The following is a 14841-nucleotide window of genomic DNA, read 5'->3' on the forward strand; positions in this document are numbered from 1 at the left end:
TGAAAGACAAGCCAGCCCCCGGGTACCTGGATGGATTGAGAGCCGAAGTGTCAGAAACTTCATAATAAGTTGCCGATGGCTACCAGCCAAGGTCAGCTGGCCCCCATTAGTGCCTGTCCCCACAAAGCAGAGCCAAATAAGCTTCTCCCCAGTTAAGAACCTCGGTCGCTTTTTTATGTGGCCGTCCAGCCACACGATTGTTGTCACTTTAAGCCCATGTGAAAAGAAATCTCTTTTATTGGTCTGAGATGCCAGTCCAGTCCCACAGAGGGAACACGGTTCCAGCTAACACGTACACCTCCTGATTTTATTTTATCTTTGCAACGCAGGCTGGAGGGTTGTTTTGCAGTTCTGTTGAGCGCATCACACATGAAGGGCCCTTTAAAGACCTGGATTGATTGGAAGGACAAAAATTAAAAGCAATCTGATCCGGCCTCATGCCAGATCCCTGAGGACTTGCTCCCTATCCCATTTCCATCCACTGTCACAATCCGAGAGCCTGCCTGGTTTGATCCGATTCGCCTCTGGGAGAGCTGTAATACCAAGGTTAGGAGGACGCGAAGTTACGGGCAACTTTTTGATCTGCCCATCAGCAGTCTGAGAAACGCTGGCTCCGAGTTTTCCGAATCGGCCTTTGGGAAGAAACAAGTTCCTCGCTCTTCGCAAGCCGGCCCTGCTCCCGTCCCTGGGACGTCCAGCCACCGGTGCCTGGTAGATGTGGCACTTCCATGCTGAGGCCGAGAGTCCCGCCTGACCCAGTCGCTGCCTCTCCAGGGCCTGTCTGGGCCACGCCCCTGCGGACCGCGCAGCCATGCTGCACCTGCTCGCACTCTTCCTGCACTGCCTCCCACTGGCCTCGGGGGACTACGACATCTGCAAATCCTGGGTGACCACGGACGAGGGCCCCACCTGGGAGTTCTACGCCTGCCAGCCCAAGGTGATGCGGCTGAAGGACTACGTCAAAGTGAAGGTGGAGCCCTCTGGCATCACGTGCGGAGACCCCCCTGAGAGATTCTGCTCCCACGTAAGTCAGCCCCCCCCCCCCCGCTGTTCTGTTTGCTCAGGCCAAGGGGGAGGGGGTCCGGGACAGACTCTGCTGATGGGTGGGCAGAATGGCAGGACCAGAGAGATGCAAGGTTGACTTTCCCGCGTCTTGGGTTGGGGGCAGGTGGCTGCCCCACCTTGGAAAAGGGCCAAAGCCAAGGCCACCCCCAGGGCTCTGCGGTCATGTGACGTCATTCTCTGGGGTGGGTACCTTCTTGACCAGCTGACCACTAGATCCTTTTCTCTTGGGAAGACCACAGTAGTGATGGGTCCTGGGTCGGTCTGCTTGTCGCAGACAAGCCCCGCCTCCCCTGGGCAAGGGAACAGGGGGCAGAGCGCTCTGTGCATCCCTTCTGTGGAACCACATCCTATCCCACCTGATCCAATCCGTCAGACGGTGTTGCCGGGCCAGCGCCTGCCACGCGCCAAGCTGGAGCTCTCCAGGGGAAGGTTTGATGCAAGTGCCGAGGGGGCTCATGAGGGTGGAAGGAGAGAGCCAGACCAGGACGGGCGGTGTGGCTGGTTCTCTTTCCAATCCCATCCCGAGGTGTGGTGACTGCAGTCACTGGTTAAGTCAGGGGGACAGCAGCTGTTCAGGTGTTGTCACTTGAGCCCTTCATTAGAGGAGGACGGGGTCTTAGAGCCATGGAGCCCTGGCGCAGTCCATGTTACCAACCACAACAGCGGTGATAATAGGAGGGACCGTTCATGGGAGCCCCTCGTGTGGGCTGAGAGCTTGCTACGCAAGTCCTCCCACCGGCTCACCAGGCTGATTCTCTGTTGTATCAAGGAGGAGGTTTAGGGGGTGGGCTCTGAACCAGTGGCATCTCTGGGCCTCTGTTCCATGGTCTGTAAAATGGGCGTTGAAAGGGGCGAGTGAGCTGATTCATATGTGTAAAATGCTGATCAGGGCCCTTCGCAGAGCAAGCGCCCCGTCTGTTGTTCAGGTGGAGAAACTGAGGCTCCAGGTCACACGAGGAAGTGGTAACGCTGTGATTCAAGGGTCTGAGCTAAGCTGCCCCCCCCCCCCGCGAGAGGGGCCTTCCCACTTGGCCAAGCCTTAGATCTCCATCTCCGCCCCTGTGCCTGGCAGGAGGCTGGGCTGGGCCGCCAGGCTGCGGGAGCTGGTGGGAGCGGCTCAGCATCGTCTTCGGGGTGGCTGCTGCCTCCGTGTGTCCTTGAGGGAGCCTCCGGGTCTCTGGGCTTCTGGCTGGACTAAGCAGATATCGCACTGGGCTCCCGAGGACGCCTCAGTCCCACGGCAGCAGGATTCCGATCACAGAGCAGTCAGCCTGGGAAGGTAGCTTCCTGTCTGGACCGTCAGCAGGGAGGCTGTCACTGTGGCCGGCGGCTGGGCCAAGGGAGCAAGCTGGGGGGGGGGGGCGGGGGGGGGAGAAGGCAGCAAAGGGCTGGGAGCGGGGGTTGCTGGATAGCTCATGGGGATCACTGCACTGGGGATCCCGGGGCCTCACGGCTCAGCGATGAGCAAGGGGGTCGGCTCGTAAAGGTCAGGGGCGAGGCCACACTTGGGGGGCACCAGAGCTCAGTTCTGAGCCTATGTACGAGGAGGGCCACCCAGCCCAGCTCATGCGAAGGCTTCTCCACACACTCCCGGGACAGAGTCCACTTCTGCTTCTCGTATTAGAGTCCTGACTGTATTTCTTCTCTTAAATATTCATCATTGCTTTAATGTACTGGGGGGAAGGGTGTGGGACGGGGCAGCTCAATCATAATTCACTGGACCAGCATCTGGTCAAGGGCTTGAGGGGTGGAGAAGACCATCAAATGCGAGTCTGAGGCCCTCTCCTGGCCGAAGCTGGCTCACGATACCCTGAGCTCTGGGCCTCTGCCCTGCCCCCACTCTCGTAGGGAGGACCCAGCGCACCTGCCAGGGTGCGGGACTCACCCTCCCCCAATCCTAATGTTGTGCCGTCTGAGCCCTGGCAGGTGTCATTGAGCACTGGGGTCTGGGAGGAGCTGCCATCCCTTCTCCTTCTCTCCTGGGAATACAGGAGAGGAAGAGCAGCGTCTTCAACATCTCCTGCCTAGGTCCTGCCTAGGGTCCTCAGTGTCCCCACGCCTGTCTGATGGACTTAAATATTTCATCACAGGCTGCCGTCCCGCTCTGCCTATTATTACGAATGTGCGGCCAACAGGAGTGGGGACTCTGCCTGGCAGGTGGAGGGGGGCTGGCTTCTGCAGGGAGCGGTGGGGGAGGGGGTCACATCCAGATAACTTCAACCACCCCCCCCCCGCCCCCGTGCGGCCTCCCCAGAGCAGGTCCTGTCTGTGTCTCATTTAATCATCTCTAGGATGCTCTGAGTGGGTCCTGTTCTAATCCTGTTGTAGGGATTAGAAGGGGTTGCCTCAATCCCGCCAAGGTCACTCAGTTTGGAAGGCAGACGGCAACCTGTGTGCAGCCGCAGCCCGTGCTCCCCCCCCCCCAGGTGGCTCCGCCTTCCCTCGCAGAGCTTCAGCGTCCTGCCCGGTGGACGAGAGCGAGTCCTGTACGGGCGGCATGGAGCCCGCCGGGAGAGCGAGCTGGCACCCAGTGGGTTCTCAATGTGCAGCAGGAGTTGTGTGTGTATCACTATCGTTAGGACGCCCTCAGCAGCGTCCCCGGCTTTTCTTCTTTGCCTCTGTCCAGCCTCCGGAATGCCACGCCCTGCGCTCCCAGTCCCTGGGCCGCGGGCCTGCCCTGGGTGGTCAGGGAGCTCCGACTGCTGCAGGCGCCGCTGGCGGCATGAACCACCAGGGGGCGCCCTAATGGTATCCGGCCACTCACTGACCCGTTAGCCCGGCCAGTGCCCAGTGGGTCCCTGCGGCGACTGCTGGACCTGTCCCCACATCAGCCAATGGGAGTGTGAGCCCTGGAGCAGCCCCCAGGGTGCACGGGGAGGGCACGAAGCAGCCACTGTTTCCGGGGTTCAGGGTGCAGACCCTCCCTCCCTCCAGGCTTCCCGTCCTTCCGCAAGGCCACCTGAGACCTGAATTGTAAATTCCAGCCTGGTGAGGAAGGGGGCGGGGAGAAGACCAAGATAAATGAATAAATAAAGACCTATTGGCTCTAAATGCACAATGAGAATTAATAGGGACGAGCTCTCAACCAAGGATCCGAGGGCAAGGGCAAAATTTCAATGAGGACTGCAGGAGAGCTCGGGCGGCCCCCCACCCTCCGTTCCGGGCCTGGCCGGAGAGGGCCAGCCTGGCCACGCGGCAGGGCCCAGGGGGCAGGAGAGGCCGTCCCCACTGAGGCTTCTCATCCCCTGTGCTGTTGGCTGTCGGGACAGCCCCACGGTGCCCCAAAACACTGTCCTTGTGCCTCTGGAGACGAAAGCTGACCCTCGCGTCTCAGGAGAGAGATGGTGAGGAAGAGAGGGGGTGGGGTGCTGGCCACAGACGAGGCAGGTGGTGGTTAAAGCAACCCTACAGGTCCCCCCTTGCTACCTAAAGAGTAGTCCTTGGACTCACCTTATTAAAAATGCAGAATCCCAGGCCTGGCCCGGACTGCCGAGCCAGGAACTGCATTTTAACACGCGATTCAGGGATCTCAGAGACATCGAGGGTAGGGTCCGAGGTATGTAACGGCCTCGTGGTGAGCGCACCCCACAGCTGACGTTCCCAGGGGATCCTTGTGGGCTACGTGCCGAATCCCTGTTCAAGGAGAGGGTGGGAAGCAGCAAGCCCGGGAGTGAGGGCTGGAGCTGGGAGCGAGGGCTGGAGCTGGGAGCTGACATCCCTGAGACCCTCTGGGAGCTGCCAAAGAGAGGCTGTGGGTATCCCATCTAGAGCCACAGGCCTGGGGTCTGAGGACCCAAGGTCCCATCCCAGCTCTGCCATTCTCAGGTCATTTAGATTCTCTGAACCTCGGTTTCCTCATCTGTAATGGGGGGTGATCGTGGGCTGCCCCACCAGCTTCCTGGGAGAAGGAAATGCTTCTCTCAGAATATCTAGAAGTGCTTGAGGAGGGTGAGTTCTGCTCCCGCGTCAGGCTTTGACATGATTGTTGATCCAATCTTGATCCTCTTGATTTTGAAATAGATGAACATTAAACTTTTTATCCAAGGAGACTTTACATGTACAGGAGCCTTGGTCTTGGACTTGTCGGGAAACCAGGAATAGGCCATGAGGGTGTATCTTGGGGCACCCTTTTTCCTCAAGCACCTGCTTTACCTTCTCTGTGCCTCGGTTTACCCAGATACAGAGCACATGATCCTCTCCCCCCCACCCAAGGGGACTGCTGGGTTGGGTGGATCCTTGAGTCCTCAAGCCCCTCTCCACCGTGACATTGAACACCATATGTAGAATCAAGGTCATAGATGTCCCGCCTCCTGCCAGACCTCCATGTTCACAAAATGTTCCCACCAAGCCCCACTGACCTGACGGCTCTGCTGGCTCAGCCCTCCTTCCGCCTCTGTTTTCCTGGTCCCCAAGCCTGCAGGGGAGAGCGTGTGGAACAACTCGCCCCCGCCCCCTCCTGTCCTCAAAGAGACAGCACGGCAGACGTTACCCACATACACCACCAGCAGGTGTCGGGGAGACAGAGCTGCTGTGGCGGGAGCCCCCGAAGGATGAAGGTGCGTCTCCCCCTCTCACCCTTTGCGTTCCAGCCCGCCATGCTTCCCACCTCTGCACCCTGGCCTGGGCCGCCTCCCCCACCCAGAATGTCTTGCCTTGCTTCCTTCATTTCCAAGGCTTCCACATTTACCTGGAAAACCCCAGCTCAGTCTTCAAGGTTCAGGTTGGACCTCACCTCCTCCAGGAGGCTTTCCCTGATTCCCTGACCCAGGTGGGTAGGAGGCCCCCGTCTGGTCACATCCCCATCATCGTGCTCACTGATGTTGGCCTCGTGGTTTAGGGCTTAGGTCCTAGGGCCAGAGAGGTTAGAACCCCATGCTGTGTGACCTCTGGCATGAGGCTTAACCTCTCTGAACCTTATTTCCTCAAATTGCTGCTATTAATAGGATATGCAAACAGGGCTGTCCGGTGCACAGCACCTGGCATATGGTTGATGCTCATTCATGCGGGCTATTGCACTCCTGGTGTTTTCTTTTGCCTTGGACTGTGAGCTCTCCCATCTTTCGGACTCCCATCTGTGCGAGGTACGCGTTTAATGAACAAATGGTTGGGTGAGTGGAGGGTGAATGTGATCCAGGAAGACTTCTCAGAGGAGGAGAGATTAGAACTCAGTCTTACAGGAAGAACTAGGGTTTCGATCAGGGCAGAGGAAACACCGGCAGCTCCCGCTCGGCTCCACTGAAACCCCGACTTTGTGGGACTGGTGATGGGGTGACAGCAGGAGGTCTGCACAGCTCTGTCCTTAAGCAGGAAGCGACTTTGGAACCAGAGCTTCACCCAACCCTTAGTTAAGGCAGCTCATTCTGTTGAAACGCCTGAGGCAGGGCCCAGCTTGGGACAAGAATAGTTCCATGCGTGACATCTTCCTGCACAGTGAAGTCTCCTTCCCGGGGAGCAGATGAGTGACAGGCTGGGGGCAGCGTTGCTGGGCGGTCAGCACCCGCATGGGTGAGATCCTTGCCCCTTACTTTTCTTAAGGGAATGGCTTTGGGTCCAGACACCGCATGGAGGGTGGGCGCAGTACGGCCAGAGTGCGGTGGAGAGGGGAAGGAGCCTGGAGGTGGCAGCCTCCAGTGTCAGAAGGGAGTGTCAGAAGCTCTAGAACTTTCCAACATACACGTTCCCTGCCTTCCCCAGGCTCATCTTCCTCTTCCATCTCTACACTCTCCAGCTTTGGTTTTTAATATATTCTCATGTTTCTCATGCCTGTATTATCACCAGCTGCCTCAAATCCCACATGTGGGGAGGAAGGGGATGGACAAATGGACAGCCGGGCAGGCTACCCCCGACTGTGGATGAGAATTTTGGGATCTGGGAAGAGGCAAATGCGAGCTGCTGTTACCCCGTCCTTCTGGGTCGTGGGACTTTGGCTGAGTCCCTTGCGCTCCGATGTTCGATGGAGGCTCGATGTTCTCATCTGATCATTGGGATGACAGCAGCCACAGGCTCAGAGGAAGGCTGACGAATGAGATGAGACAAGCCTCAGAGAGCCCTCAGCTGGGCGCCTGGCACAGAATGAATGTTCCAAAAAAAGGGATTTTCTTTTTCCATCCCAGAACTTAGCTGGAGAGACAAAAGGAGGGACAGTAGAACATAACCGATAGAAGGCGATGCTGTTGACCAGGCATGGAATGGGAGGTAGAGTCCGCGTGCACGACGGGAGATCAGAGATGGGGGGCCTGGGGCTGGGCTGAAGGGTCGGAGGGATGCAGAGGAGTGACAGCCGGCGCGAAGGGAATGGCACGTGCAAGGTCATGGGGTGGGGGTGTGCGGGGGACATGAGGAGGGAGCGCACGGATGCCTGGGAGGGGACAAGCCATGTCACCGCCTCGTCCCATCTAACCCCCCTCCCTGTAATTCCGTGCGGTGGCGTGTTTACTGTACCATTAGGCAGATGAACAGAGAGACGGAAGCTTCCCTAGGTCCACTCAGTGGTGGGGCTGGGATTCAGCCTTCTTCTCTCTGGCTCCTAGTGTTGAGGGACGGCTGGGGGGCTGGGCCAAGGATGTGGTGGAAGGGAGGGCAGGAGGGGACAGTGGTCAAGCAGAGGCTGGAGGGTCTGGGACAGAGTGTGGCAGGCTCAAAGGAGGGGGGCCCCTCGCCGCGCAGCCCTGGCCACCCCAGGACCGGAGCCCGGGCTGCAAAGCTCCATTCCCATCCCACGGCCCCCATGGCCCAGGCTCCCTGGCTTAGAGCTGGCCAGGGTCCATCTGGCCCACGAGGGCCCCGGGCACCAAGTGCCGAGGAAACTAGGAAGTGGCGGATGATGCAGAAATCGGTTCTGCTCGGCTTCGCTTTGCAGGTTCTGATCTGTTTTTCCTCAGTGGCAGATTTGCTTAAATATATGAAAATGTGTTTCTAATTCCCTGAGCACACACCAACTGCTGGCAGGGGGTGGGGGAGCGTGCGAGAGCTGAACGAGCATGGGAGGGGAGCCAGGCGGTTCTAGGTTCTGCAAAGCCTCCCTGCTGCTGGCACGCCAGGCCAGGCCCCCTTAGCCTCAGTTTCCCCCGTTGCGCCATGATGCGGTGTGCCTGGATTCACCAGCACTCCAGGAGGATGGCCAAATAGATTCTGGGAGTTTGGAGAAATCTGGGCTAGGGTTCAGCTTTGGTCACAGGCAGAAAAAATGGGGGATCCCAGGGCATATAGAGGGGTTCTGAGCGCTAGACTTTTTTTCAAGTTCAAAATCCTTTATTATAGTCGTTTCATAAATGAAAATCGAAACAAAAAAAATTAAGATGAGCACTAAAAATACAATGGTACATCACATAATTTCCTTCTGGTTCTAGAAATTCTTTTTTTTTTTTTTGATTGAGATATAATTAATGTATAACACTGTATTCGTTTTAGGTGTACAATGTAACGATTTGATATATGTAGATATTACAAAATGACCACCATGATAAACTTAGTTAACATCTACCCCCTGCACATGGTTAAAGGTTTTTGTTTTTTTTTTCCCTTTCGGTGCTGTTTTTAAAAGAATTTAAAAATTTTTTTTCTAATTGAGGTGAAATTCACATTACGTGAAATGAACCATTAACATTTTTTTTTAAGATTTTGTTTATCAGACAGAGATCACAAGTAGGCAGAGAGGCAGGCAGAGAGACAGAGGAAGGGAAGCAGGCTCCCCGCTGAGCAGAGAGCCCGGTGCGGGGCTCGATCCCAGGACCCTGAGATCATGACCTGAGCCGAAGGCAGAGGCTCAACCCACTGAGCCACGCAGGGGCCCCAGCCGGCCTGTTTTTTTAAGGGAAAGGTAGGTTCTGCGTTTTTTCTTTTTAGACGTTGGGCAGAGGCTTTAACCCACCCTGCCACTCAGGTGCCCCGAACCATTAACATTTTTTATTGCGGTAACATATACAGACCATAACATCTGCCTTTTTAACTATTTTTAAGGATGCAGTTTCAGAGCATTTAGTACACTCAAAATGTTGTGTGACCACCGCTTCTATGTAGTTTCGAGACATTTTTCATTACCCCAAAAGGAAACCCCATCTCCGTTAACGGTCACTCCCCAGGCCCCCTCCCGAGTCAGCCTCCTGTCTCCCTGGGTTTGCCGCTCCTGGACCCTTCGTGGAAATGGGATCATGCGACACGTGCCTTTTCATGCCTGACTTCTTTCACTTGGCATCACGTTCTCGAGGCTTGTCTTCGTGTGGTCGTAGGGGTCACTACTTTGCTCCATTTTCAAGGCTGAGGAATATTCCACCGTATGGCTAGAGCACATTTCTGCCTCCGTGCCCCAGTCAGTGGACATTGGGTTGCTTTTGCCTTGGGGCCGTTAGGAATAATGCTGCTATGTCCGTGTATGTGCAATTTTTGTGTGGACGTTGCTCCGGGGCATACACCTGGGAGTGGAATTACCGCGTCACATGGTAATTCCACATTTAAGTTTTTGAGGAGCCACCAAACTGTCGTCCACAGTGGCCACACCACTTTCCATTCCCGCCGGCATGGGACGTGGTTCCGATTTCTCCACATCCTCACCAGCACGGCGTATCTCCCGTTTTTTGTTTTTTTATTACTATGGCCAACCTAGTGGGTGTGAAGTGGCATCTCATCTGGTTCTGATTTGCCTTTATCTAGTGACTACTTGTGTATCTTCTATGGAGAAATGTGTATTCATGTCTTTTGCCCATTTTTTCACAGGATTGTCTTTTTGTACATGTCCTTGATGTATGCTAGGTGCTAGATCCTTATCAGGTGTATGATTTGCAAATATTTCCCCCACTTGGTGGTTAGCCTTTTCGCTCTCTTGATTGTGTCCTTTAATGCACAATATTTTTTTTTTACTTTAGTGAAATCTAATTGATCTATTTTTTTTCCCTTTGTTGCTTGTGCCTTGGGTGTCTTATCAAAGAAACCATTGCAAAGTCCAAGGTCACAAGTATTTACCTCCATGTGTTCTTCTTAGACTTCTATAGTTTTCGCCCTCATGTCTAGATCTTTGATCCATTTTGAGTTAATCTGGGTCTGTGGTATACAATAAGCCTCCAGCTTCCTTCTTTTGCACGAAGACAGCTAGTTCCCCCAGCACTGTGTGGTAGAAAGACTGTTCTTTCTCCGTTACATGTTCTTGTCATCCTCGTGGACGACCCACTGACCGTCGATGTGAGGGTTGGCATCTGGGCTCCCCATCATTTCCCAGGAAACACTGAACATCCTGTGGGTGGTGTATCCTCAGGTCCTCCCAAAGAGCCTACAGGATAAAAACTACTTTCCCCATTTTACAGATGAGGAGACTGAGACCCCAGCACTAAGTGGAGAGTCTGGGCTTGAACTCAGATCCCAGGCATTTCATGTGATGCCGGGGTGAAGCCGGAGGAGGGGGAGCCCAAATGCTCATGCCCTCCCCCTCCCTTTCTCTCCCTCCCTCCTTTCCTCCCCTGTGTCTCCTTTATTCCTGACCAAGCTTTCAGGCTGGGGTGTTAGTTAGCTCTGATGCTCAGAGGAGGGTAATGGGAGGGGTGCCCAGCCCGTGACTTCTTTCCAGCCTCAGAGTGTCTCCTCCTTAGCTTCTACAGCAACCCCCTCCGGGACCCACTCAGCAGGGCACCGGAGCCTGGGTCTCACTTCGCCCCCCCCCCACATAAAGGCCACTGCTAATTATCCTGCATCTCAAGTAGGGAGTGCAGGTTGGAAGGGGTCTGAGAGATTAGAGGAACCAAAACACCTAGGAGCACAGGCCCGTGGGACTGATGGCTCGGGGAAAAGACGGCTCCTTGGACCCGGTTGCCAGTGACCCTCTGCCCCCGACCCGAGGCTCTGAGCCCCCCACCCCCAGGCAGTCCTAGGATTCCTGTGAACACAATGGGAAACCACTAGTGACCCCAGCTCCCCTCATTTCCTACATGAGGGAAACTGAGGCCCCACAGGATGCAGTGACTTCCTCGGGTCCCTAGGGAGGGACGGCAGACCCAAGAGGGTCAGCTGTAGGTCCTGGGCTCTCCTGAAAGAGTGGACCGGAGCCCTGGGGACATGTGGCGTTCCACACCACGTTTCCGTCTATGCACTTGTGCCTGGGATCTGACCTCACATTACGGCATTTGGTGGGGGGCGTGGGCTGCCTGCCTGAAAGCCACCTGCAGCCCGTGGGGGGGCCCGGGCTGACCCTTCAGTGTAGATGTGACGTAAGGTTAACACATCGCTTTCTGGGCCCCTTGGGTGAGCCCCTGGTGACACGGCTGCTCTCAGAGCTGACTCTCCAGGGTCCGGGGGGGGGGGCTCCAAGGCCCCCATCCCAGCCTGCCCACGAGCTGTGGTGTTTCGTGGTGGGCAGGGCCGTGAGAAGCGGACAGGAAGGGGCCCCAGGACCCCACGGTGTGGCTGCGCGGGGTCACCTCCATTAGAGAAATGCAACCTATCTCCCCCTGCAGAAATTTTGCACGTCTGATCTGCCCTCCACCGGGAATGCTCTAGGGCTGCCCTCCCCGGCCCTCCCCAGGAAGGGAACTCAGACCATCAACAACGATCTGGCATCCTTGTCCCCCAGCCATTGCCAGGGTGCTGTGGGACCATTTGGACCCCTCCGTCCCTCGTTCCAGTTCCCTCCTTCTGCCCGTGTCATTCGTCCACTTGACTCCGAGTGTCGACCAGGGAAATAAAAGGAAATGAAACACGACCAGGACATTTTCCCCCCGGTCATAGCAGAGTCTGTTGTTGGGCAAAGGTGAAAAGGAGGCCAGGGGGAGACGCAGCCCGCGTGTAACCGTCAGGCTCCCTCCCTCTGCTCCAGCCCACGTGGATGGTGGTGCCCATTTGGGGTTCTTGGGGTGTCCCCTCCCTCTGGGAATCGAGAGGCAGCCAAAGGCAGGTGACAGTAGAAGGAGAAGCCAGTCGGCCAAAGGGCACACTTCGGAAATCCTCACCAGCCGCTCTGGGGCTGACACTGGGCAGGGTCTGGGCTCCCCACTGGACTAGCTTCCCGGAACCGGGTGACCTCAAGGCAAGTCTTGGGGTGGAGATTTCCCGCCTGCCCGCTCCCCTCAGAGCCCTACTGCATTCCCTGGTTCTGTTTCTAGCCTTTGGGACTTTCAAACTTGGAGAGTGAACCAGAGAGGGGAAAGGAGAGGGAGAGATAAGGGAAAAACCAGTAATGTCCCAGACATGCAGGAGGACCCAGAGGGGACAAGCAAGCTGGAGCCCAACCCACACCTCAGCAGCAAAACCCCAGAGCGAGGGCTCCTGCCTTTGGGGATTCATGGTGCTCATTCAGGAACAGCGTGCACGCGTGCACACACACACACACACACACACCCCTGCAGGGCACACATGTATGGTTGCAGATACTCATGGGGCTTCCCAGACCACCCTGAGTCCACCTGTAGACCCCTGTGGTCCCTCTGGGGGCCCTTACACTCGGGAAAACCAATGTTTGTCTTCTTGTAACTGAATGGTCCTGTTATCTGAGGGTTTTCTTGATTTTACCTCTTTCTCCTCAGAGGAACAACAGCTCACACTTATTGAGTGCCTACTGTATACCAAGCACTCAACCTAAACAGCTCATCGAACCCTCACAGAAGTCTTACGGTGGCTCCTATATTTATACCCATTTTGAATACAAGGAACCCGAGGTTCAGAGAGGTTAAGGTACTTTCCCCGAGTCACACAGCATTGAAATAGAGGAGCTTGGCCCCTCTACCTTGGGCTGCCTGGCCCCAGCACTTAGCTGCTAACCGGGCCATCTACAGCTGATGTGAGGCACTCTGGGTGTCTTAGAAGGCTCCAGATGGATAGAGCTAGTTGTCATCTGTGTGCGCGCGTGCGTGCTATGGCCCTCTGCGCTCGGTGAGCGTATGGTCCCTGTCAGCTGGAGGAGGGAGGGCAGGGGAGGAGTGAGTGATGGTGGCAGTTACCCCCCCCGCCCACCCCCACCCCCCCCGCCGCCGCCCTTTGAGACATGGCGGAGTCTGCTAATCCACTTACTTGATAATTCACTTATATCATGTCTGTTTGGCAGCATGCACGCTCCCACGCACCAGCTCTGGGGAAGGCGAGATGGTTTTGCCTGGAGGAACCCGAGCTGTTTTTCCGGGGAAGGAGTAGGGAAAGAAATACACCCAACAATGGACAGTCATGGACCTAAAAATAGAGGGGCGAGGGAGCTTCGGGGAGGGGGAGCGTGGCGTCCGCCTTCCATGGGCATGTCTGCCTGGAACGGGCAGCCCGCCCCTTCCCACTGGGGTTCCCCAAATATCTGGCCGCCTCTCGGCGTGGGGGACGGGCATGGAGAGGGCAGAGGTAGGAAGGAGGGGAAGGGGGGCCCGGGGCCACTCCCGGATGGAGAATTGTCCCATGGCAGTGTCCTGGGGCCAGTGGCCCCAACCTTGGCCGCGCACTGGAACTTCCTGGGCAGCTGATCCGGCCTGAGAGCCGGGACCCACCCCGAGGGTGTGATGCCGCCGGTCTGGGGTGCCCCCAGGCGAGACTCACCTGAGAACCACCGTAAGCCGAATCTCCACATCAGGAAAGCGGCTCCGATTTTGTGCCCGTCTCCTCCATTAGTCCTGTCTCCTCACCCCTGCAGTGACTTTCTGGAAGGCTCTAAACCCAGGTGGGCAGCTGGGACTCTTGGGGAGTGGAGAAGGCAGGGGCCCCGCAAGCCCCCCGCAGGGTCCCCGGGGCGGGCCTGTGTGCCGGGGCTCAGTCAAGTTCCCAGGTGTTCCCGGGCACAGCTGAGTGTGCGGCCTTTCCTAGGACGGCACTGGGTCCCTTCCAGCCTGAAGTGTCTTGTCATCTTTTAAATTCAAAGGCCGGAAGGGGAGAGAGTTTGTTCTTAGAACCCATCCTTGTGCCTGAGCCACAGGCGCTCCATTCTTGCTCCGGCCTTGGGGGGCGGTGGGATGCCAGCCTTCCCCCCGGGTGTCCCGAGCCTTTCGCTCCCAGGTTCTTAACCCCTCTTCCTTGGAGGAAGGCTGGCCAGCCAGAGTCAGCAGCTGCTAAATGTCAAGATGGACACTGGCTCCAGGCCGCCCCTTTGCCCTTATCCCCCACGCCCCCCACCAGCACCTGCCCTGCCAAGCGCACGAACTCTTCTCTCCCTGCGTCTCTCCCTGTGCGAGTTCTGCACAACCGGTCCGCCCCTCACTTGGCCTCACGGTGCAGGGCACTCCTCTCCCGGCCCAGTTAAACCTTCTTCCACCTGTCCATACCTTGCCCGCCCTTCTTTCAGACCCGCCGAGAATCCCACCTTCCCGAGGAAGGCTTGCTGACCATCCCAGCCAGTTCCCACCCAGGCTTGTCATCTGGGCCATTTGTGGGGACCAAGCCACAGGTGTCTTTTCTGGGGTCACCGCAGAGGGCTCAGTGCTCTCGTAAGGGCTCAAAGTGTCCGCGTTACTCGACCTTGAGTCAGCGCCTGGCCTCTGGGGGCCTCAGGTCCCTCCTCACCTATGGGGGCGACGGTGAAAGCAGGGCTCCTGGCATAGAATCGGCATCCTTCTTCGGATCAGCTGCACCAGGCTCCCGAATCTGGCGGGGCATCCGAGTGCCTGCAGACGGGGTTGGTGGGTTGGCTGGTTGGCTTTCAATCCGGAGCAGAATCTCTGGCCTTAGGGCCTGGGAATATTTGCCTACCCTCCTCTTCTAGGAATTCTGATAGCAGCCAGGTCTGATGGCTGCTTCCCCACGACGACTTTGCACACAGCGGACTTTCCGAAATAGTGGATGAAGAAGCGAATAAGCAGATGACTGAAGTCTTGCTGGCTCAGTCTG

The 14841-nt window shown here is 56.8% G+C and overlaps 1 protein-coding gene across 3 annotated transcripts in view; it reads left to right on the top strand.

Annotated features, from left to right (window-relative positions):
* Positions 1–811: 811 nt before the first annotated feature.
* The window catches only part of NTNG2 (netrin G2), a gene marked incomplete at both ends in the record, with an annotated part of 60342 nt that continues 46312 nt past the window's right edge, over positions 812–14841 (top strand). For all 3 annotated transcript variants that reach the window (XM_080819839.1, XM_080819840.1, XM_080819841.1), the window contains one exon: positions 812–1024. In XM_080819839.1, coding sequence (XP_080675965.1) covers positions 812–1024 — 213 coding nt within the window. The remainder of the gene's footprint in view (positions 1025–14841) is intronic.

The sequence above is a fragment of the Martes martes genome (genome assembly GCF_963455335.1).
Source record: "Martes martes genome assembly, chromosome: 12".
In the NCBI taxonomy this organism is placed as follows: Eukaryota; Metazoa; Chordata; class Mammalia; order Carnivora; family Mustelidae; genus Martes; species Martes martes.